Genomic DNA, 25,638 nt, shown 5'->3' on the forward strand with positions numbered 1-25,638 from the left:
TTGAAGGTATCTATAATATAAGAGTGTTGGAATTCTGGCTTCCAACTCTATTGAGATCGGTCTTAAATTTTTCCATTTTACAACATACATCTTGTGTAGCAGTAAGTTATTTATCTTCCATAAGAAATAGCTGGAAAGGGCATATAGTATTACCTAGAAGGCTCTTTCCAGCACTGGTGAGCATGTTTCTGAGTATCTCGGTGTAGATGGCCCACTGACAACCTTGGTGGTGCCATGCGGAAGGTACAGATCAACAACATGGCAGTTGGAATTCAAGGAGGGATTGTGCCTGAAGAGACAAAATCTTTCCCTGGGTTTCCTGGCGGGTACAGGGTGGTGCACCTGATCTATTCCTTGTCTTCTCTGCTCCATGCACTTGTGCGAGACCGAGTTAGGCCCTGTCTATGTGTGTCTTTAATACCACAAATGTATTTATCAGTTAATTACATCTTGCAGCTTTGCTCCAAATTGAAGAAGATCGTACACTATTTAAACAAACAAAAATCTTCTCTGGAAGAGATGATTCTTCACCCAACCCAAATAAGGGCAAAGGGGACATTAAGCTGTCTCATATGGAGAGCTGAGGTACTTCCCCGGCATGACACCTCCTTCCCACCCAGGGACTTTGGAGGTCTGTTGGGGTGGTGTGAGATAAAAGAAGGGGTGGAGCCAGAAACACACTGCTCCAGCCAATCTTTGGCACATGGAGCAGCTCTTATGTAACTATTCCAGCTGTCGAAAATTAGAGCAGCTCATAATACTGGAGCCATCTTCTCCCTGCTCCTCAGCTGCTGTGTATGTAAGCTCAGCATAGCTGGCCATCTAGCCTTCTGCATTTCTGAAGGGTTGGTGCAATATTTACAAGAAAAACTATGGGAGAAACTTCATTAGCATCTATGTTTTGCCCCCTGGATGTTTGTTGTGACTCAGAAAGCATGTTATCAGCAGATAGCTGAAAAGGAGCAGAGTCAAAAGCTGTCTTTTATTGAAAAACTGTTATTATTTCATCAGACACTCATTGTAATTGCAATCCCTTCATAAAATCTTTAAATGGATCCTATTGTTTCTATTGGAAACTGTGGCCAAAGCCATGAATAGCTTTAAAGATGAACTCACTGAAATGCATTCAGCTGACATGCTTATTTGGAGATTATAGCACTTTATGCACTCTGCTGCCATTGAGAACAGGCAGCTGCTAACAGGATGAGGCCTGGTGCCACCATCTCCCTACAAGATATTGCACCAAGTGGAGATGATTTCCTGGAGTCTTATCAGCAACCAGAAATACCTACAGAAAGTATCTGCCACAGTGGGGCTTAATTGGGAGGAATGAAGGGAAGGGAGTGGCGTTGGCTCCAATACTACACGAAGAGTATTAAATTCCACTTGTTGCCACAGCTGCCACATCTACTGTAGCTCTGAGCTAATATCTGAGGAGGGTGCACAGAAAATGAAGATTATTCCAAGCTGTCATTGAGTCAGAGGTTCTAGGCAAAAGCATCACTGGCAAGAAAGCCAGGGGACAGTGAGAATATGTTGTAATTTTCTTGATTTAGTTCAGAAAAATCGCTGTGACAAATGTCAGTGAGTCTGCATTTAAAAGTTCTCTTCAGAAATAAAAGGGCTAAAACTCACTTTGCTTTTTAAATGACCTCGCTTTTTTTTTTAATATCCACAGGAGCCTGATGGACATGCAGATCACTCCATGGAGTAACTGCCCAATTACATCCTTTCCCCTCACAAAATCAGCCCTTTGCATCAAGCGCTTTCAAATAAATTTCATTTTAGGTTTTTTAGGAACAGCTGTTTTTAGCAGATTTTTTAAAAGTCCTGATCGACTTATTTTTATCTAAATCCAGAATAACTTTTAGAATTCCCAGAAATATGGTAGAAATTGTCTGCTGGCCAAATGTGAAGCACCTGCAGCACAAAGAGTATTCTCTGAAGATTTTTGGTTAAGAGGCAAAATGAGGCTTTCATTGGGAAGTAACCTCAACCTTAGCTGGACTGCTGCCTTTCCATAAACTTTAAGACCAAATTCTCCCTTTTGATTCATATGTAAAATTACTTGAAGTCCTAGATTGTTCTATGTATATTCAAAGGTGGTATTTTGGATGTGATGAGAAAATAGACTCTTATATGGGTAACTAACAGTATACAGACTTTTCATAAAAGTCTCATGTTTATGGGCTGGCAATGTTGTCGCTGGAAAGTATTGGATATGAAAAAAAGAAAATCCAGAGAAGCAATCTGTTTAATTGTGTTAGGGGTGAACACACACGTTTGTGACTATACTTGTTCTGGTTAAGCATGGAAATTTATGTGCCTTATATATTTAATGCATTTATGTTGCGTAGATCTGTTGTGTAGAGACATGTTATGGAGAAAATAAAATGAAAAATAAGGCAGAAAAAACAGCAAGAAAAATAAACTTGTTAGAAAACTCAAGGACCAAATAAGCAACAGCAATCTAATGACTTCCGCGTTGGTTACTATATTTTACCAGAGTATACACTATATGGAAACTCTGAGACTAAAATATCAACTGTTTTAGCCATATTTAGAGATTCTGAGTTTTGAATTGTTCATAGACTGGAGTAACAGCACGTTAGTTGGACTGAGAAAACTCTTGCATATGTATAATAGAGCCAAGCGTTTTGAGAGGGCTTCAGGTAACCTTGACCCATATCTATTGGCTATGTCTCATCATAGTTTGCAAGAACGAGGGGCATATCTTCCTTTAATCTAAAGTGAGCTAGTGCCTGGTTTTCAGAAGTGTTGAATGTAGCAGTTCCCATTGACTTGCTGAAGAGCAGAATGAGGAGATCCTTTTTACTAATATCATTGAGAAATTAGAAGAAGCCTTAAAACTAAACAAACTAGATTTACTTAAATCAATCATAGTCAAAGAAGTGACTGTAAAAATAATAATATCATGCCAGTTTTTCTCCCTATAAGATTTCCATATAAAATTTGCTCAGTTCACAAGTGAGGGAGATGACTTTTCTAGCTGTCAGTATTGCAAATTCACTCTGAGATCTAAAGATCAAGCTGTGTTCTTCTTCACTGATGTGGCATCACTACTAATAAAGATTCTGAACTGAAATTTAACTGTGTCAGGGTTCTGCCCCCCCCGACACTCTGAACTCTGGGGTACAGATGTGGGGACCCACATGAAAACCCCCTAAGCTTATGTTTTAGCAGTTTAGGTTAAAACTTCCCCAAGGCACAAATTCCTTTCCTTGTCCTTGGATGGTATTGCTGTTACCACCAAGAGATTTACACAAAAATTCATGGAAGGGTCACTTTGAATCCTATCCCCCCAAAATATTCCCCCAAGCCCCTTCACCCCCTTTCCTGGGGAGGTTTGAGAATAATATCACTGCTCTACAGCCAAAATGCTTCTGAAATAAATGTAGTCAAACTTTACTAATTCTGGATCACTGAGAATGAAAATGATGCTTAAAATTGTTGATTGACTCTAGTCTAGCTGTTGAGCTCCAGACTATAGCAGTGGAATCTCCTGGCAGGTGATGTTAGGGTTTCCATGTTCCATGACCGTCAAAAGGATCTTGTCCCATTCTTCTTCATGGAAGGTGATCTTGTAGCCTGCAACAACATCGATGGTGTGATGGCAGCCTCCACATCGTTCACGATCCAGATTGAGTTTTGGGCACTTGTTCATTGATTCATCGAAGAAGTCTCTAAAAAGCGTTTTGCTGCATTAATGGCAATGTTTTGTCATCAATTCCAGTTGGTCACTGCAGTCCATATGAAGGAAACTATGACAACATGAAACAACTTTTGAGGTGCATAAACTATGACCAACATCAGTGGCAGCTTTGTGGGGCGATTTGAGAGGTGTTGCCTCGTCTTGGTCTGGTCAGATGGATACACAAATACTGCTGTTTCTCTGTGAATGAGGTGTCGTAGCAAGAGATTCCCACTACATCAAGTATCAGAGGGTAGCCGTGTTAGTCTGGATCTGTAAAAGCAGCAGAGAATCCTGTGGCACCTATGACTAAACAGAACGTTTGGACATGAGCTTTCGTGGGTGAATACCCTCTTCGCACATGGCTTGACAAAGTGGGTATTCACCCACGAAAGCTCATGCTCCAAAAATCTGTTAGTCTATAAGTGCCACAGGATTCTCTGCTGCCACTACATCAAGAAAGATTGGCCACACGAACAGTCATTGGAGCCTGGGAGGAAAAGTATTTTAGCATCCACCACTTGTTGAATCAAGGAAGATTTGTTACACTCTTACACATCAAGCTGGTCTGATGAAGAACTTTGTCAAGTGCCATTGACAAAACACAGACAGTTCAAGTACCTCCGTGGAAAATTCAAGCTAAGTGAAGCTAAGATAAAGGCAGCTTTGTTGGTCCTCAGATTCGTGAACTTCTTGCGAGATATGCATTTGACCATGCACTGCGTGCAAGGAAAAGACGGCATGGAAAGCCTTCCAGTTAGTGGCAATAAATTTCTCGAAAACGACAAGGCAGACAACTACAGGTTGTTGGTGAAACCTTCTCAAGGCATACAAAACCTGGTTGCAACATGTCACTAAAGATACATTTTGCCACTATCTAGATTTTTCCACCGAACTGCGGACCATGGCCGATGAGCACGGCGACGAGCGATTTTCACTAGAACATTGCAAACAATGGAGAAGAAATGCTATCTGGGCAATGGAGCGATCAATGGCTTGCAGATACAATTGCTGGACCAGTGACAAAGAATGCTCCATTAATTGAATACAAGAAGACAATCCAAGAGTGCCGAGTAGCCACTGAATAGGACTAACTATGTACATATAGTTTTTTGGCCTTTTGTTTCATAATAAATTTTATTTATCATAAGCCTATATTGCTGATTTTAAAGTGTTGACATAAACAGGAACAGCGTGAATATCTATCATGTAAAGCACCTATAAACACATGAAGACCTCGGTTTACATTTATGATTAAACTCTAACCATCATAAGACATAAAATGTAAAAACTTAAATATTCTTAGAAACAGTAGCAATCGGTTGTTTTAATTGTCATATTTGAATTCAGCGCATCAAAATACATAATAAATACCACATTTTATCTCTGAAGCAGACGACTTCTCAAAAATTGTAGACCAGTGTATACCAACCAATTGCTTTATCAGTGTAAGCACAGACCCAGACCCTTTGTCTTCAGGACACTGAAATCAATCAGGTTCTTAAAAGAAGAACTGTATTTAGAAAGAAAGAAATATTAAAGAATCACACCTGCAAAATCAGGATAGAAGATAACTTTACAGGGTAAATAAAAGATTTAAAACACAGAGGATTCCCCTCTGGGCTCAGCTTCACAGTTGCAAAAAACAGAAATAAAACTATCTCTGTAGCATAGAAAAATTCACAGGCTAAAACAAAAGATAACCTAATGCATTTCCTTGCCCTACTTACAATTTCTGTAATTTTAGATGGATTATTCCAGGTATGTTTTCAGGAGATGTTGTACCTGCTGGCTTCTCTCTCCATCCAGAGAGGGAACAAACAAAGAGAGCTACAACAAATCCTTCCCCTCCTCCCCCAGATTTGAAAGCATCTTCTTTCCTCATTGGTCCTTCTGGTTAGTGTCAACTAGGCTATTTGAACTGTTTAACCCCTTACAGGTAAAGTAGTCCAGTACAGCTGCCAAGGAGGGATTTTATGCTACTACATACTTAAAGGTTGCTACCCTTCCACTTATATTTATGACAAGCTGACAATTTATTCTGAAGCATAACAGAGTCCAGCTCATATTCCTTATAGCTACATTAAACTTGCCATGCTAACTGGAAGTTTTTCAATCTTTTCTAAAGCCTCTTGGCTGACTCCCTAGATACATTCTCTTCTTCCCTCTTTCTGGGTAAGTGTACCTCTAAGGGAAGGAGAGCATCATGGTGGATTGGTTCAGCATGAGCTATCTATTAATAACAAGAATAGTAATGGTCTCTGCCAAGTGGAGCTTGGACCTCTGTGTGTTTCAGGACATTAATTATAATCTGGGATACCTATTTGAATAGCTTAGTTTTGCTGATAGAGTGGAGTTATCTCCTTCCTGCTCATGATCATTTGAGTCTAAGACTCTGGAGACATGATATATTTTCATGGGAACCTATCTCTGATTCTTGGAGAAAAAAACATTCATGACAGAGTGTTGGGCCCTGTGGTCCAACCACCTTTGATTTAGAAACTAAATCTGTGATTGCAGTGCGTTCCTAGAAATACCCTATATAACTGCATTGAATGTTTGATCCTGTTCTTCAGCCTGGAATACTTACACTGACCGTGTGGAGATTGAGCAAGGCAGATACACTGCTGAAAGTTTTTCCAAGGAGTTTAGTGACTGGGTCATGCTCAGGGGCACTCAACTTCTATCCCTGATTCCCAGATTTGACATACTTTCCCCCATTCAAATTCCAAAAGAGGTTGAATGTGCATTCCTGTTCCCATGTTCTGTAATGGACCTGTGCTTGAATTTTCACATGCTCACTGAGTCCAATTCAAAACTCGGGGGAATTTTATGTTAATTAGCCTTTTGTTTACCTGTGCTGTGTCCCAGTCCTTCTTTGCTGTATCAGAGAAAGTGTCTTTTTGCGTGCAAAGCAAGTTCTGGAATTGTACTGATCTCTCACTCAGAGTTTTATAAAAGTCAATAGTTTCTGTCTTTCTAAAGGTTGTAACAATAGACAGAAAGCCATCAAGAGTTCAATATCATTACATGATGCCATTTTTACAATCACTTCTCTTACTATGACTGATTTGTTCAAGACTGTATTCCATTAACCAAATGACTACATGCAAAATTATTAAATTCCATTCTGCAGTAGCCAATTTTAGTGATTCAAAGTGCAGAAGCATCTGCTTCTGAAATTTATAAGGTGGCCACCTGTTCATTTCCTCATAACTTCCTCTTGCACTACGAGATGGATCTGTACTTGTTTATTAATGTTTCTTTGCCATTAGATTCTCCAAGAGTAGTTATATATAAGAAGTTCCTTCTCCCCCGCTCTGCCAAAGGCCCAACTTGTGATATTTGCTAATTGTAAGTGTGGCTGGGTGGAATAGTAGGAGGAGGACATACAACAAGGGAAGATTACTCACCAGTAATTATGTTTGTTATAGTCTCTTTCCCCATGCCACATCTCTCCTGCTCCCCTCAAGAAGTGCTGCTTGGTGTAGTTTTCCTTTGATCTTATTATATGTGTCTTTCTTCTGGAAGTCTTGGGTTTCACTGATCTTTTGTCTTCATGCTTCTGGTTGGTAAAGCCACAGGCTTCCTGTTATTGGATTTGCTGTTTAGAAAGGAAGAAGAGAGGACTAGGGAAAAGAGAATTGCTGTTGAGTAATTTTCCCTTAATTCCCTTACTTTGTAAGTGTGGGACCAGATTATGCCTAAGGTATCAGTATGTGTTTATTTTCTTGAATCCAGAAATGTGTTAGTTGCCCTATAGAACAAATAGCAGACACAGTCCCTGCCCCAAGGAGCTTGCACTCTACATTAGATTTTACAATCTAAATTAAAACTATATTGACTTGAGTGCCTATGTAAACTAGGGACTTGCACCTGCTTAACACCAGGGCTGAATCTGGCCCAGATCCTCTCTGTTGGGGCACTTTACATTTCAAAGCATTGCATATGAGGTTTTAGTCAAACATCTCTCATTGCTGTCCATGAAGTGTCATATAGCTGAAATTCTACATAGCAATCTGAAGATTTTCTTCTGATTTTTCTCCCCTGAGGAGACACTTGACAGTAACTGTTCCAGTAGGCATTGCTAAAAGGCTTTTACTACAGTATGAACAATCGGAAGAAAGAACTTGTAACCAAACTGATCTCTTAACTTTCCTGTTTCTGGGAAAATACTTGAGATCAACAGTGACAAATGAACCCAAAGGAAGAGATTTTCTGAAAGTCCACATTTCATTCCACCCCCGGATTTCTCAGGGGATGCACAACTAAGCCTGCAGGAAACTACAAGTGAAGAAATTTAAAAAAAACAAAACAAAGCCAAAGAATAAAAAGTAGAGACTTTCTAGAGGCAAAGCCAAGATGGCTTGACAGGAGGATCTCTGTTCCCACTGCTTGTGATGTGCGAAAATCCCAGTTTAGAAAAACTCCTGTGCAAGAACCTAGAAATGGACAGAAAAAAAAAGTATGGAGACATGAAAATATTTTAGCCCCTAACACCAGGACCTAATACCAGCAACTAACACAGAGCTGGCCCTTCTAATGCCTGCAGCCAAGGAGACAACAGCAGGTGAAGCAGCAGACCACTCTGATAGGCAGATATAATGCATTCTTTGGAACCCACATATTCTGACTTAGATTAATGAGAGAGGATCTGCAAATCATCATTACAAACTTCAGCTCAGACTTGCATGAAATAAACATTTGGTTGCTAATAAAAAGGGTTTTAACAACCAGTGCAACTTTGGATTTATAGTCTAAAGCAGGTGGAGACAAGAAAAAAAGAAACTTACTGTACTGATAGAGGAGATGAACTTGAAAAACAGGAGAAGAAAAAATACCATTAAATGTAGGAAAGGCCCTGAAGAGATCTTATGAACTAGGTCCCATTAATTTTCAGGCATATCCTGGAAGAAAACATGGATAATCCAATAAAAAATAAAGCTTATTTTCAGAAGTGCTAATACAGCTAAAGGTAAAGGGAAAATCAATAAATCAGCATATTAATCAGTTAGCACCGCCAGCTGGGCCATTAAAAATCCTGTCAGCATTGCTACCCGGCTAAGGCAGGCTGGTCCCTACCTGTTCTGACACCATGCTGTACCCTGGAAGCGGCCAGCAGCAGGTCCGGCTCCTAGGTGAGGGGGTGGGCACGGGGTCCGCGTGTTGCCCCTGCCCTGAGCACTGGCTCCGCACTCCCACTGGCCGGTTCCCAGCCAATGGGAGCTTGTTGGGGCGTGCCTCTGGATGAGAGCTGTGCGGGGCCATACCTGCTGCTTCCAGGGCGCAACGCAGTCCATGGTGCCAGGACAGGCAGGAAGCCTCCCTTAGCAGCACCACTGCGCCGCTGACCGGGAGCCACCCGAGGTAAGCCTGCGCCCCAATATCCTGCCCCAGCTCTGAGCCCCCCCCACCCGGAGCCCCTTCCTGCACCCCAGTCCCCTCACCCTGGCTCCACCCCAGAGCCTGCACGCCCAGCCCAGCTCTTCTTTTTCTCCTCCTTTGGTGTAAGAATATTAAGGTGCATTGATCTTTTCACATGTTTAAAAATGAGAAAAAAGCATGCATGTGTATGTAATATGTGCTTTATATTGTTATATAGTCTATTTAATCCATGCATAATCTAAATTTTAAAAAGAGATTATTCCAAAACCAGCCTCCTAATCCAAATACCTCCCAAACTCTGTGGGGACGTTTTGCTCCAGAACTGAAATTTGTTGCAAGCCTGGGTCTGAATGAAAACTTCAGATATACCTGAACTTTGGAGATGTATTTCGGCAGCAACACCTCTGGATGACGTTGCTTGTCGGCATTTTGGTGGCAACACGTATTGACATTGCTGCTTGTCGGCAGAATTTCGGCAGATGTTCGTCTGCCACCACAGTCCTCCATGGCTCGTCGTCTGGCGCCTGCCAGATGAAAAAGGTTGGGGACCACTGCCTTAGGTAGTTTGGTATAGAAGGTGTGAACATTCATGTCATGCTCTCCCTGCATGGTTTCCTGGAACAGCAGGTTTCACAGCTTGCATGAGCTGATCCTGAACATGTGGTGCATCTGGAAGCAAAATATTCCAGTGAGGGAAACTAAGAATTTATTGGTTTGGAAATGGTTAGCTATACCTACCTACTTCTCCCTACAGCCTTTTGCACATTTTCTAATGTGTAGTCTCTGTTCTCCTTGTAAGTAAATATTAAGTCAAGATTTTTAAAGAATCTGGAAACACTGCATTGTTCCTCCTTTCTCCCAATCAAGACAGATTTCGGATAGTCCTGCCTTGGCAAAGGTTTCAGTAAATTGTAACACACTGGCATTTTGCAGAAAACACCTCCCAAAACCTCTTACAGTTGATCTGCATTGAAAAAAGATATTTTTAGCAGCTGACTTTGAAAATGAGGCCTCTCACCGGACTGAATTCCCTAGAAATCATCAATAAGTATAGAATTGTTTGCAATGAGGTAATGTAGGTGGGTTTTACAAATAGATTTGCTGAACAGTTACCCAAACTTCTTCAGCGATAAATTGAAACAGTCTTTTACATACATACAACATTGCCACATAAATCACAGCATCATGAAGTTTGTAAAGAATGTATTTTCCATCCTTTTATGACAAAGGACTTGATCCTGTAAGGTGCTGAGCATTCTGCCACTGTTGCATCAAGCACTTAAGTTTGAATCAAGCACATGATGGGAGTAGTTACATTGACTTTAGAATTGAAATTAAGCAGGTTTGTAAGAGCTTTGCTGAGTCAAGATCAGAGTGCTCCACACTTTGTAGGGTCAAGCCAGTAGTCTGTAGGATGTGTAGGAGGATGATCAGAAAAAGTTTAATAATTTTTTTCTTCTTTTCTGTCTTCTTGTTACAGATCCTACTTAGATATGTATAAAGTGATAATATTTAGTTACCTCTTCTGGTTTGTGCTTACTATCATCTTCATCACGGGAACTACACGAATCAGCATATTTTGTATGGGTTACTTGGTGGCCTGTTTCTATTTCCTGCTCTTTGGTGGTGATCTATTATTGAAACCTATCAGAAGCATTCTACGTTATTGGGACTGGTTGATTGCATACAATGTCTTTGTGATTACAATGAAAAACATACTGTCGGTAAGTGGCTGCATCTGTAGTTTCAGTGCTGAACTCTTTTGTGGTTTAACTGCAAAAGTGTGCAGTCATTAAGCAGTCATAAAACGTTACTTTCAGCATCACAAAATTGTACTAAAGCTTGCAAGAGTCTTCTGAGTTTCATTCAGAAACTGCAAATGCAGTATCCAAAATTACTATGGGTTTATATAGTATAAGAAAATGTGTACCTATTTTGATCAATCCAGCTGTTTGAAAGTTCTCAAAGTAAGAAGCAATTCTCAAAGAGACAAATCCTGAATTCTTTACATGTGAAAGCTCTCCTTTGAAGTCTGTAGAAGCTTTGTGTGAGTAAGAAATCTGTAAGGACTACAAGGTTCGGTCTACAATGAATAGACTATTTGTGTCATTATGGTATTTATTTATAATTGGCATTTTGGAGCCATTGGGCAGTCATCATGCTAAGTGTTGTAGTTTCTGACACTGAGAATATGGAAGCCTGATGTAAGAGATGGCAAACCAACTTCTAGATTCCTTTAATTCTGGTCTAAGTTTTGACTGAAAATGTCAATATTTAATTCTTTAAGGCTTTATTTAAATATTAAGGTTCTTTTTATAAATGTTAAACCATTAGTTAGAGAACACTTCTATGATGCCTTTAATAGGCTGAGAAAAGCCAATAATTTAAAATGTTATAAAAGATCACTTTAAATGTATTTTTGGCAATTGTAGCTTACCTTTGAACATTTTTACTGCTGGACTGAGAAGAAAACAGGCATTTTTCATTTTAAATATATATAAATCAGCATGTTGAAACAAAACTGATTTGTTAGTCACTTGCTTTTACAAATGCTCTAAAATGCTAACATATGTGCTTAATTTTATGCAGGTGCATTCAATGGGATTACAGATGTGTAATATTAAGTATGTTCATAAATGCTTGCAGAATCAGGTGACCAATCTATAGCAGTTGTTTAAACTGTCAGCTTGTGTCACACTGCAAATGTATCATGCCCTATCCAAAAAAAAAGCAAAGGGAGTTTTAAAAAAACAAACCAACCCCAAACCCCACACTACAAAAGGCAGAAATAGTTTTTATTTTTAAAATGGTATATCTCAGTGACAAAGAAATGTATTCTTTATTTAGTCTCTTTCATTTTATTTATAATGTAAATGTGTAACTGTTAGCAGTCACATTTTTATATAACTGAGACAGATATTGCAACCCCATGAAATACCTTTGGGGATTATTGTATTAAATCTATGAATGGTTTCTGTATGATTGTGTTCTGTTCCATGAAGGAGGGTTACCACAGCTCCTCCAAGCACTAAAAACAATGGTAGGTGGTTTGCATATACAGGTTCAAGCTGGGTTTCCAGAGACCAACAGACAAAGAAAGGGCTTTTAAAGTACTTTCTATCTGATCCAGCAAAGGGATGAGGCCTTCTGTCCCAGGGGAGCCCCAACCCTTGTGGAAAGACTGAAAAGATTTTAGTCCACTAAAGGCCCCCTAAGACTGATTGGTGACTCCTGGTATGTTTAGCATGTGGAGTGGAACACAGAGAGGAACAAACAGATGCAGCCCTCCTGGAACTGTGGCAGTAACAAACAGATGTGCTAACATTCTTATCACTTGTTTCTGATCTTTATATGTCAGTCTCTTCATTTGCTTTTCAGATAGGAGCATGTGGCTACATTGAGTCATTAATACGAAACAGTTGCTGGTTGATTCAAGCATTTAGCTTGGCTTGTACAGTTAAAGGATACCATCAACGTAAGTGCAGTTAGATTTTTTCCAATGCTTTTCTATAAATAAAGGTTAACTACATTTAGGCTCCTTTCAAAATTTCAGATAAATGTATTTTTCCTGTTACTGATTTGATATATTGATAACAAATTATATAATAGCAGCAGAGAATCCTGTGGCACCTTATAGACTAACAGACGTTTTGGAGCGTGAGCTTTCGTTGGTGACGCTTTCTGCGTCTGACGAAGTGGGTATTCACCCATGAAAGCTCACGCTCCAAAACGTCTGTAAGGTGCCACAGGATTCTCTGCTGCTTTTACAGATCCAGACTAACACGGCTACGCCTCTGATACTTGAAATTATATAATGTGAACTAAATTAGGTATAGTCTAGGAGATAAATAGACTAACATGATCAAATACTGCATAAAACTGAGTGCTATCTGCTGTATATACAGTGATAACAATTTTTTTTAAATCAGTATTTGGCAAAAGATAACAAATACTGATATCTTAACATATCAGAGATTTACCTGTAATGTCTGTGCCTAGTGGTTTGCAAATGTTGATTTTTTTTTTAATGGTTTCTACTGTAAAACAGTAGAACATAGAGTTCTGTGAAATTTTAATGGCTAAACCTGTATCCTGCCTAGGAATTCTGCTGCAAAGTTGTTTTCTCTTTCAAATTTTTTTAGTTTGTTTTTTCTGATCTAAATAGGAAAAGGATATGCAAAGGCAGTTCACCAAATAAAATTACATACAGTGCAGCCCTGATTATGCACAAGTTTTGAGTGGCAACAGAAACCTCTCTGGGGCTTGCAAAAATCAAGATGGTTCATGCAGTAAGCTTTGAGACTCCAACATGGAGCACAGACTTCAAAACCTAGAAGGCTGGCTTCTCTGATTTTAGAGCAAGCCAGCTGTGATGCACAGATTGCACTCCTCATCGTCTAACTCCAGGGCACTGTCCAGCTTCCCCAAGGCCAGTTAACTTTGCAGGTGGAATTTACACTCTGGGTCCACAAAATCTAGGTTTAGTTCTGTGATATCCAAAAAATAACTCCCTATATATATATAAAAAAAATACAGCATACATCAGATGGAATTGTACATTTCAGTTATCTTCAGAAAAACAATTTACAGGCCCAAAAAGGCTTTTCAGAACATTGGCTTATTTCCATTGGGCAGAATGGAGATGTGCTCACATATTTAAGAAGATGATAATTCTTGTGTTGGTGATTTCTGTTTTTTTGTTTTTGTTTTAATATAAGCTAAAGAAACTGGAGACTGTAAACTGCCTAGCGGTGAGGCAGGCATTATTTGGGACAGTATATGCTTTGCTTTCCTGCTGCTGCAAAGAAGAGTCTTCATGAGCTACTACTTCCTACATGTGGTTGCTGATATAAAAGCTTCACAGATCCTGGCATCAAGGTAACATTCAGTGTAATAACGGAAACTGATTCAACCCAAATCCTTCATTATTAGGTATGTTTTTATTATTATTTATATTGAGTATTGCCAATAAAGTGTCTGACAGACCCAAGCTCCAGACACTTTGATGTAAGTTTGACTATTCCACAATCGATACCAAATAAAAATTGCAAACACATTTCTTCCTCTAAAGGGAAATTCTGGCTGGCTGCTCATATTGGCTACCCATGAAGGAAAAGCCAGCAAAAGGCCTCTGAATCAGATGCTATAGAACTCTCTGCTTTCTGCGCTTGGATGAATTTTACTGAATGTCCCAAGGCTGCTTGTGCTTCATTTTGTAGCTGTCTCTGTGACCTTTTCCCTTTCTCATACAACTCAGCCAATCCAAGATATAGTCATGCATTGTATGTTTAGAGTAAAGCTAGCTCAGACCAAAATCTTGGATAACATCATCCCCCCCCGGCTGGAAACGTTTAAATGGAGAGTGAAAGGATGGTCTAGTTCATAGGGAAATATTGTCAGTTCACACTGTGTAGCCTTGGGCAGGTCACTTAATCTACCTAATGCTTTAATTCCTCAGCTGTAAACTTGAGGATAATACTTTCCTACGTCACAGGGATGTCACCGGGATAAAATCTATAAATAATTGCGAGGCACTGAGATATTACCCTGATGAGGGCCATACACATTGCTAGATAGAGCTAAACTTCAGAGCTGGGCCCTTGCATCACTAAAATCTGCGATCTAAACATTCTTGAACTTCGGGGAAGTTTAGATTTGGATCCAAACTTTGTGACCTGAACCCATCTTTAGTTCACAGTTAACATTATGAAACATACAATCCTGACCCAGAGAAGATTAAATTGTCAGTAAGACTATTGCAATATGTCTCTGAAGCCAGATGGTGTTCATCCAAGAGTCTAGGCATTTAAGAATGAAGTGGTTGAGTTGCTACGAACAATATGTACTTCCTATTAAAATAATCTACTGTTCTACAGAACTGACACGGTATGCCAGTATTGTATCTATTTTTTTAAAAGTGCATGTGCTTATCCTGAGAATTACACGTAAGTGAGGCTCATTTCAGTACCAGATAAACTGGTTAAAAAATTAATTAAAATGGACTTATGAAACCTCTAGATGTCTGCACACTGCAGTGTTAACAAACAAGTATGGCTTTTATAAAGGCCTCTAGTGAACTAAAACTCTCTGAGAGAGTCAACAACAACAAAAGGAAGTACAATAAACCCAATTTATTTTGACTTTCAAAATACCCTTGATAAAGTCCTTCATGAGAGAGACTATTGATGAAACTAAATAGTCATGGAGTGAAAGGTTTTGTCATGGATCAAAAACTGGTTGAGAAACAGAAAACAAAGAGTAGGAATAGTCAGTTGTCAACATGGAAGTAGGCTAAGAACAACAAACTTTGAAGGGACTTAGCAAAGCTAAGCAATTGGGCAACACAATGGCAGATAAAATTCAGCATAGGCAAATGCAAAATACTGGAGATATTTATCAAGAACTAATACACGCTGGCAGATAGTAAATTAACTCTAGCCATTTTGTTACCCCCTAACTAACTAACCGAGGTTCAAGTATGCCTCCAGTTTGGAAGTGGAACACATACTCATTTGAGGAGTCATATGCATTTGCATTTTGTGTTGTGAGCATGAAGCACGTGCTGTGCTCACTGAAGCCTAAGCAGGCAGAACTCCACCCACTCAAAGGCGGAGCTGCCCATGCTAGACAAGAGGATTTAATGTATGCCATAGTTTACAAGTAAAGGATCAAATTCTGCAGTTGTGCAAGGAGTTCTCACTTAGGCTTTGACTTCGAGTCCTTGAGAACAGTGAACCCAAGCACCTGGATAATGTCTGCTGTAACTAAATGGTTGAGTAGCAACTGCAGAATTTGGCCCAAAATCTGGTTATGGTTGCTGGAAAACAAATAAATTAATATGCTGTGATTGCTCTCATTTCTGTAATGGCCTTCTGATGGTAGTGTTTTGTCTCAGACTACTTAAGTAGTTTATAAAGTAAGCTTCTCTCTGTATTTTACTTGCCATAAAAGGAATGTAGAAGCATAATAGTGTTACATTTTCCCCCTATTTCTTCTGTAGAGGTGCTGAACTTTTCCAGGCCACAATTGTCAAGGCAGTAAAGGCAAGAATTGAAGACGAGAAAAAATCAATGGATCAATTGAAGAGACAGTATGGATTATTATTTATTATATTTATTTTACTGATTATTTCTACTCTACAGCATATTCACCCTTTTCTGGGAACCTGAAGTGATATTTCTTTTGAATTCTTCTAGTCTTCTAAAGCACCCTTTCCTACTTCTCTGCATATTATTGCACACAACCAAACAAGTGCTTATATGTTGGTTTGGTTTTTTTGAAATATAATTTCTTGATTATAGAAATTATATTCTGTAAATTGAGAGCCTTCACGTATTCCACAATTCTGTGGCTGCAGAATCTACCCTTTGCTACACAATTAGGCCAAAGGATCTACATTTTCATTTTAAAATAAAATTGTCTTTCTATAACTAATGGTTGTGCAGATAACCTTTAAAATGTGGACAAAATGTAAACCAATACAATATTGACTTCCTTAGTCTGTAGAAAGCCTGAAAATATACTGTAAATAGCCCTTTACTGTAAATAACAACAGAAAGTGTGAACCTCCCCACTAGTTTCAAGGTGGGGTTTTTTTACCTTTGAAATGTAAGGATGATAAGTGAAATTCCAAAATTCTTAACAATTTCATTGCTTATCGTTTTAGCAATGTGGCAGCAGGATCTGTCTCTTTAGGGGACTATGTCGGTTAATATAATTGGTTTTGTTTTTCCATTTGAGAATACTAATAACTTGTAGAGCCAGATTAGCCAAATCCTGCTAGAGGCACAGGTTACCAAGTGAGACCCTGAGATACAGAAAACAGAATAAAAAACAAAAACTTCAGTAGCAGTGGGATTAATCAGCAAAGCTGTGGTTCTGAGCTGGCTAGTGAATGGCAAAAACCACACTGATTTCAATATGATCAGGATTTCACCTCTTGTTTCTTTATTCATAATGACCTTTTTTGTGTGTAGGTTCTTTTGTTCAGTTTGTTCTTCTTTTGCCCAGGATGAGAATCTGTTTTATCTGTATTGAAAATATTTTCTTTCACTCCAACTGGTCTGAAGAACTCTTTCCTGTATAAAGCCAACCCAGCCACTCAGCTTCTTTCACATCTTGCTAATGTTCTTGCCTCATTTCCCAATCTGCCTTCAGTGCCTCCCTAAGTGCTAAATGTCCTATCTATCTGGTACTGACATGCCTAAACATCCAGTTACGTTTCACCTGACCCGTTACCAACAGGCAAGTCCACACCTACCCAACTGAAGTCATTACAAAGCTTTCCTCTGTGGCCATTCTTCTCATGTAAATCTTTTCCTTGGTGTAGAAGTGCTGTGGATGGTGCTGCTATACATTTGGGTGAATTTCATCCTAACTGTATAAAACGATATGCCTGTGCAGGAAGTCATCGTTGTTTTAATTCTTCATAGACATATTTGAGGTCAAAGTGATCATGTTACTTGGAAACACAAACAAATAAAAATCCAATGTACTGTATTCAAAAATCATTGTTTTGGGTTTGCAGTAAATCTGACTTCAACAAAAACAAAGCCAAAGAGTGCTTTGTTTGATTTTATTCAATAATACACATCAATAGACTATAGAGAGCTGCCTACACAACTGTACCGGTTTGATTGACTTAGAGAAATTCTAGCAGTAGTTGAACACAAGGAAAAAAGAGAAATCTGATCATCCATTGGACTATAGTACAAATATATAACTGAATATGTACTATACTGTAGTTAGAGACCTAGAATATAATTTGTTTCTAAGGAATGGTCAGATCCATCAATAGAAAATTATGTTGACACTTTTTAGTTACTAGAATTTTTGACCCTGATGATTCTAAACAAGTTGTTCAAAAATTGTTTCTTTATTGCAAAAATTAGGTACATAAGCGTCTGATCCAAAACCCTATTGAAGTGAATCAAAAATCTCTCCTTGACTTCTGTGGCCTTTGGATCAGTCTCTTACGGAGCACCAGATTGTGGAGATGGCTCCTCAGGCTCAGAGAAGGAAAGCATAAGAAATCTCCAACCCCCAGTCCCTGCACCCCTTGCTACATTTGAACAAAATTGAAGTCCCTGCACTCCCAAAGGAGCTAGGACCATAGCCATGAGTGCATAGGACGAAGGACGCTGCACACCTTGAAGGGGTGTAATACCCTGCACACTCCTGCTGAGTCATGAGAGTCTTCAGGAGAAATTCCACATGAGGCAGCTTTCCCCCCAGAGCACCTTGTACAGCAGTATACCCCCAATGCCCCCAATGCAGGACTGCGCCTGACTGGCAGGATTGAACCTGAATTTTTATACTGTAAACATGGAGTAAAATAGCCATTTGCTTGAACTAAGGAAAATGTGAGTATCTATGTTCTATGTTCCGACTTACTGTTCCACAGTTTCCCCCTGAATTAAGTCGAGCACTTACAGCGAATCAGCTAGGGCAGCCATGTGACACAAGGCACTCCCAGTCTCCAGGCTGAGTGCTCTGTCTGCACAGCACTCTTACACCCTGCCAGCCTCTGGAGTGAGACACTGGGCCTCGGATTCAATTCTGGTCTATCTCACAGGGCCATGTAGAGCTCATCTCCAGGGCTCCTTAACTGCTTTTTAAATGGGAGATTAATGTGTGTGTGTGCAGGATGGTATCTTATTTGCAAATGGCAGAGTCATTTGAGAATCTATTAAAATCCCATCCAGAATTTCCTGTGTGTATGTGTATACATATAAGAAACATATATTTAAAGTCATGTTTCTTTGTGGGTCCAAAGGGGTGAAGGACTGAATATGATATCCCATTTGCTAGGATGGACCGCATCAAAGCCAGGCAACAAAAATACAAGAAGGGTAAAGAAAGAATGCTGAGCATGACCCAAGAATCAACAGAAGGGCAAGAAATTCAAAAGGCTTCTGAAGAAGATGATGAAGGTACCTCTAGCATGTTTCCATGCCATAAATGTATCAGAAGTTGGAGCTCAGTGCTAGGAACTCAATAGGCGTAACATTCTCATTCTCTCTCTCTCTCTCTCTCACTAATAATGACCACCACATCACATCAGTCTCTCTCTCTGAGAGAGAGAGAGAGACTGATGTGGTGGTCATTATTAGTGTAATACCATTTTAAAGCTTGATTCATTCAGATAAATATCTGGCTTTTGTACTTCCATTTTGAGAAAACGATTTGCTTTCAGATAAACAGATATACCTTTGGTTAAATTTGTGCCTTTTAGCAAAGAACTGAATAACAGACATTTATCTGAGCAACGGTTGTATTTATAAAAAAATTTAGTGTTTCAAAAAGAGAAAGATTTACGATTTTTCAAGCAATCTTTTCTTGGCTGCTATGAATTTTTTGAAACCGTTGAAATACACAAACACAGTTTATTGTTTGAACCACTATAGATTAAAATATCATGCAATGCCATTGTTTCCAATCATACCTAACTGGGGTTAAATTTTGGATCAAAAAGTTATTGGCATTTGAAATGTGCTTTGTTTTTTATGAATGCATTTTATTTTTCAGAATATTAACAAATAATGGATTATTTTTTCAGAAATTAACTTCATCGATGATTAATAGAAACTGTTTCCAAATCATGTTTATAGCATTTACAAGCAAGTTTTATGCCTATAGACAATAAAATTTTAACAAATAAACTATCACTGGACATCTATATAAACCTTTTTTTGTTTATTTTCCATTCATTTTATGGAAAATCAGTGAAATCCAGCTGTGTGTGTATGTAGATATAAATTATAAACTTTTTATTGTACTTGGAGTGGAATACTATTTTGTTTATTTACTGTGTAAGAGAAATCATTTGCAATCTGGGCTACCTCTTAAAACATGAATATTATTCATACTGCATATATTTAATAGAGTTGAAATCTGATGTGCTTATGCAGTTTAGAGATATTGCAAAAAATAAGTGATTAAACAAAGTGTAAAAATGTGTTTCTCATTTTGTAAAATTAATATTTGGCCATATTTTATTTTAGGAGAAGCAGACAAAGAGAAAACCAAGGGCAAAAAAAAGCTGTGGTGGCGGCCTTGGGTTGATCATGCTTCCAGTAGGTTTTCTCAATCATCTTACAAATACATGGATTTACCCCTTATATCCTTGACCAGAATGAAGGCATTCCCACAACTTGTTTGTTTTATGCATGGTTTTATGATTGTGACTTGATAGAGTTCTTGATTGTATAAACCAGTGATTTCAACTTCAAACCTCAAGGGTCCAAATAAGCAATGTTCTATATTTGCACATAACATGGATGTAGGTATTTCTGACCATTTGCAGTGATATCAAGTCAAATTAAAACATGAACTAAAAGAATCTACCTCACATACAAAGAAGGGGGAGCCTCCAAAAAGATGATAAAATGGTTTTAAATTTGAGAGTGGAAGTTTTGCCAATACTAATTAATCGTATGCATTTGGGGCCAGAGCTTAGTTCTTACTAGTTTTATTTTTCAAAGATAGATGGTTCACCAATTGTCATCTCATGCACAGACCACCATGGCCTTTACTGAGAATGGGATCAAGCCAGGTGCATGGGAAATATTCTTTTATAAAAATCACACTAATCAGTTATGTCAATGAGAAGTTAGCCTAAATAAGAACTGTAGGATGGGTCCCTCAGTAACCATGAGATCCTTGATTTGGTGTGATATTTTCAAAAGTGTTGAGACTTTGCCTAACTCTATTTCCACTTAAGTCAATTAGAGATTTACTGTTGGCTCCAGTGAGGGTAGAGTTAGGCTAAAGGCTCTAGAAAATCCCACCTTGTATAAATAGAAAGTATTTAAACGTGAAGCCTAGAAATGTATTCGTGCTTCTGAGATAGGAACTGATGGTGCCCATGAAGCTCTTCTTCCAAAATCTCTGACTTTGTTGGTGAGACTTCAGAGAGCCATTCTCACAAAAGGTTTATATTATTAATGCTGGTGAGAAGTTCTGATCTTTTCAACTTCTTCCTCATGTCAAATCTTTCCATAGATCCCTCTTCGCCAAAAAAATTATCCTCATTACTTCATTGCAGTTGGCACAAAATTGCTCCTACCCTGTGCAGCTGATATTCTCAGTGGTGCTTGTTTTCACTAAATTGGGAACAGGAAATAAAAGTTTTTTTCTGGGAAAACTTTAGGACACATCTCTTCAGAATGTCGCAATTCCCCTATTTAAATATTATTTTTTAAAATAGCAGAACTGCTTAATAAATACTGTTGTATTTAAATACTCCCCAACCTAAAGCCCACTGAAACCAGTGGAAAGATTCTCATTAACTTCAATGGTGTTGTGATCCAGCCCATTGTGAAGCCAATTTTCAGAGGTGTGCACCTCATCGGCTCATCTTCATCCCAGATTTAGACAACTAGATGAGCATCTAATTATCTGAACATGCCAAAAAAAAAAAAAAAGGCATTTACTGCCTAAGTGAGAATTAACATCTCATTAAGGTTTCCACATTTGCAGACTGAGCTCAAATTGTTACCAAACTTGTTTGACCAAATTTTGCTTTCATTTCACTAGGATAAACATGGAGTTCTCTATTGACTCCAGTTTACACCATTATTTTAGGATTTACACAGGTTTAATTGAGAGCAGAATTCGGTTCAATATTTTATATAATACAACACGTATGTAATACGTAATGTAATTCCTTTACAACCCTAAAACTCAGTACAGCTAGCCTGATAATACATGGACAGTTCTACCCTAATTTACACCCTTTATAAATCAGAAGAGAACAGGGTATGGCACTTAATTACCTAAACTCATATGTCCAATTACTAGATCTTAGCTCACAGAAGTCATCTGTTGCATGATAGTGAGTATCGGCTATTTAACAAGTATATGGTACTGATCAGAGTGCAAAGTTAAACTGAAACATTTGAAACATTTATGAATTATCACTTTCAGTCTTGCACCTCAAGAGTTGCTTGTTTTTCCCTTCCAGACATATTTTTATGCTCTTTGTGTCTGCTTCTGAATTTTTGTGTATGTGTGTTCTTGCCGAGAGTATTTTATAGTATATTTCATGTCTTTTTCTGTCAAGTCACAAGTAAACTGTGCCTATGTCTTTCTGTTTCTAAAGAGCATAATATTGCTTTAGAGAGACATATCCTTTTTCAAAAGCTTGCTTCTTGTCATTTCAGTTTTATTTAAAACAACGATAACAAAATAAACACAAGCTACAATTAGCAACTGTTTTCTTACAATTTTAAACTACAATATTTTTTGAAGGAATTGGATATGGTCTGTCTTAATCCTCATACTGGTTTTGTAGTAAACAGAAGAACTGCCCAAATAAGGCCTTGATTTCAGCAATTTCTGATTCATTTCACCCTCATTATATCATGTTCTTAGGGAACAACATGAATTTTGGTGTTAAACAGTGAGCATTATTTAAATTATTTATTGCAATAATGCAGAAACCTATGGAAAGCATCATGTAGCCTGAGCCTACAGACACTGCCTGCCCTGCCATGCAGACTCACTACCATGTCCATTCAAATAAAGGGGACTACACAGAGTAGAAAGCACAATAGTACCACAATTTGGATGTTAATATAGACTGAAAGGAAGGTCTTCTGCATGGAAGGGCCACCATTTGTGAAAACTCGTTAGGGCAATAATTGAAGATATACCAATCTCCTAGAACTGGAAGGGACCTTGAAAGATCATTGAGTCCAGCCCCCTGCCTTCACTAGCAGGACCAAGTACTGATTTTGCCCCAGATCCCTAAGTGGCCCCCTCAAGGATTGAATTCACAACCCTGGATTTAGCAGGCCAATGCTCAAATCACTGAGCTATCCCTCCCCCTATTTCTATACCCACTTTCCATAAAAGGCTAAAGAGATTTCCTTTTTAGTGTTTTGGTTTGTGGCTGTAGGTGTGTTTACTTCTGTTGAGGAGCCTGTGTTACTGGAGTTCAGTGTTTTATGCCAGTTCTGATGTTTGCTAATTGGACCATGTTTCCTTTTCATTCCATTTATACAGTTATGGACTCAGTACCTTCTGATCTCACGCTGACAATGGGATGGGAAACATCTGTGAGATTTTCCTCATTGAGATGTCTCCCAAATTGTTCCAATGAGGGAAGCAGGGCTTCTCCAGTGAGAGAAGCAGGGCTTCTCCAGTCCCTGTGGAACAGGCCCCTGAGCCCTAAAAGGATCAGCAGGTGCCAGAGCCATCTGCATAGAGGTCCCTTGCTTCTCTGTTGGCTGTGTATCCCCATCCTTAGCAGTTCTGCTCTAATGGAGTGATGCAGACAGCTCCCAGCTGTCCTGACAGCTCCCAAATGGGGATTCCCGATATGGGTGGGGAGGAGAAATTAGTACAGTTCCCACTCCTCCAGCCCTACTCCTCGCTTGACATGCCCCATCCTCCCTTGCAAATCCCCACATCTGTGCAGAGTTCTCCATGACGCATGGAAAAAAGAGGAATGTTGCCACAAAATCCCCTCCCTCAATGGGAAGTGGGGGAGGGGATCAGTGAGTGGACTCATGGGGCACAAATCTGGCCATTAATTATTTTACTTATTAAATGTTTTAATAATGCCCTTAAGCAGTTAATGTGTTCTCTGTTTCATCCTAAGGTGTATCTGCCAGAGTGTGGTAGTGGTGGTGTTCAGTCATACTTTCTTTTTCAGTTAAAACATTCCTTATTAGCTGTTAGAGGAATGTTTTGTTACATTACTGCCTCTTCAGAAATGTTTGAGTACACAGCTGTGAGAGAGAATTTACATGAGTGTTTGTACAATACCGCAGCACAATGGGGCTCCAGACTTCAGGGGGTCTGTAGTTGCTACTATATGACAGATCATGCCAAGCAATATATTAACCCCTAAGTATCGCACAGACTGCTGACCTGTCTGCGGGGAAAACTTTGGTTATCAACCACTGGAATTTTTCCTGAAAAACAGCTCCAGGTTAGGGTCCTTAAATTATGGACATCTCTGTAAGCTTTCATTGTTAATGTCTCTTCTGGGGACATTATTAGATGCCTGTGTGAAATATTTTTACTTGTTTCAACATTTTTTTATTATTCAATATTTGTGATCCCAATTCTGCAATCAGATCCATTCAGGTGGACTCTTAATCCCACAGAGTCCCATTGATGTAAATGGAGATCTGCACGGCCCCAGAGGTCCGCCTGAGCAGACATGACTGCCTCTGCTTTTAATGGCAATTTATACCATGTCTATGTTTGGATAGAGAATTGGCATCTCAGGTTTAAGATTTAATATGATTTATTAGTGTCCATCTGAGCAGAAAAGAGACATACAGACTGCCAGGTATGATTGAGTAGGGTTGAAGCTACTTTTATTTTTCTAGAGGTTTATAATGAGGGTTAAATGTACACTTTTTATATAAATATATATTGTTCCATATGTCTTGGGTGACTATGTGATATTTAGTCAAAGTAACTATTCCTTTAAAATCTTTCCGTTTACATGCAGGTATTACTTCACCATTCTTCACTGCCAAACGTAATACCGTGACTTTGTTTTTCTCTTGCTCGTCATCTTATTTTTCATTTCTTTTGTTTCCCTTGTTCATGTTAGGCCTGTTACCTTATTACGTACCAAAGTAATGCTTCTGTTCAAGGATATAAGGCCCAGTTCATTCACGCTGCATCTTTAATGTATGGAGGTTTCTGAACCTTTCTGAATCCATGGGCAAAAACCTCATTTGTGATCATGTTTAATAATAATAAAGTGATTCATTTTAAACAAGCCAAGGTTTTCCATTACCTCATCAAAGCTTAGAAGTTCGAAGAAAATAACTCAGACATCTCATTATGTAGTTTTAAAGGATGTCTCAGCATTTAAAAAAGCAGTTCTGTACTCTTTGTCCAGTTGTACAATTTATGTAAAATCATTCATTTACTTGCTGAGATTATTTTACTCTCTTAACAAATGAAAGCAACCATCAATCCTTGATATATTTAGGTTTAATTATGTATCAAGTTCCTGTCAAATAATTTAAGATAATAACTTGGTCTACTTCAAACTTTTTCTTTACATTTTGCCAGTCCTGTTCCTTTTTGTGGTGGTGTTTTCTTAGCTCATTCTTACCTCTGTCATGCCCAAAGTACCACATACTTTAACACCAAATAATCTGTCTGACACTGAGTCCTGTTCATCTCTTGTTTTATCTCCATTTCTCCTGCTTTGGACTCCGTTAATGACTAGCTGGTTATTTATACATCTTTGGCTCAGCTCAGACTAGAGCTCCTTTTTTACAAGAAATAAGCAAATATTTTGTTTTATTTAGTGGTCAGAAGTGGAGATTATTATTTATTTGAGACGGATAGTGAAGAAGAAGAGGACGATGAAAAAAAAGATGATGAAGAACCTCGGAGGAGATCTGCATTCCAGGTATTTTAGTAATGTGCTTGTCAGTTGAAGTTCTTACTGAGAGATCTTGAGTTAAGATACAAGCATCTCATATCATACTCTCATACATTAAAGCTGACCGTAATTGTTAATATTTTGTGGTGCCAGATGTTTAGCTTTTAAACAAAACCTA

At 38.7% G+C, this 25,638-nt stretch overlaps 1 protein-coding gene across 1 annotated transcript in view; it reads left to right on the top strand.

Moving 5' to 3' along the window:
* Nucleotides 1–25,638, top strand: part of PIEZO2 (piezo type mechanosensitive ion channel component 2) — a 485,914-nt gene that overhangs the window by 395,553 nt on the left and 64,723 nt on the right. The window contains exons 26-32 of the mRNA XM_075062935.1: nucleotides 10,578–10,821; nucleotides 12,476–12,572; nucleotides 13,816–13,975; nucleotides 16,098–16,187; nucleotides 18,908–19,029; nucleotides 20,101–20,172; nucleotides 25,384–25,487. Coding sequence (XP_074919036.1) covers nucleotides 10,578–10,821; nucleotides 12,476–12,572; nucleotides 13,816–13,975; nucleotides 16,098–16,187; nucleotides 18,908–19,029; nucleotides 20,101–20,172; nucleotides 25,384–25,487 — 889 coding nt within the window. The remainder of the gene's footprint in view (nucleotides 1–10,577; nucleotides 10,822–12,475; nucleotides 12,573–13,815; nucleotides 13,976–16,097; nucleotides 16,188–18,907; nucleotides 19,030–20,100; nucleotides 20,173–25,383; nucleotides 25,488–25,638) is intronic.

Source organism: Chelonoidis abingdonii, chromosome 2 (assembly GCF_003597395.2).
Source record: "Chelonoidis abingdonii isolate Lonesome George chromosome 2, CheloAbing_2.0, whole genome shotgun sequence".
In the NCBI taxonomy this organism is placed as follows: domain Eukaryota; kingdom Metazoa; phylum Chordata; order Testudines; family Testudinidae; genus Chelonoidis; species Chelonoidis abingdonii.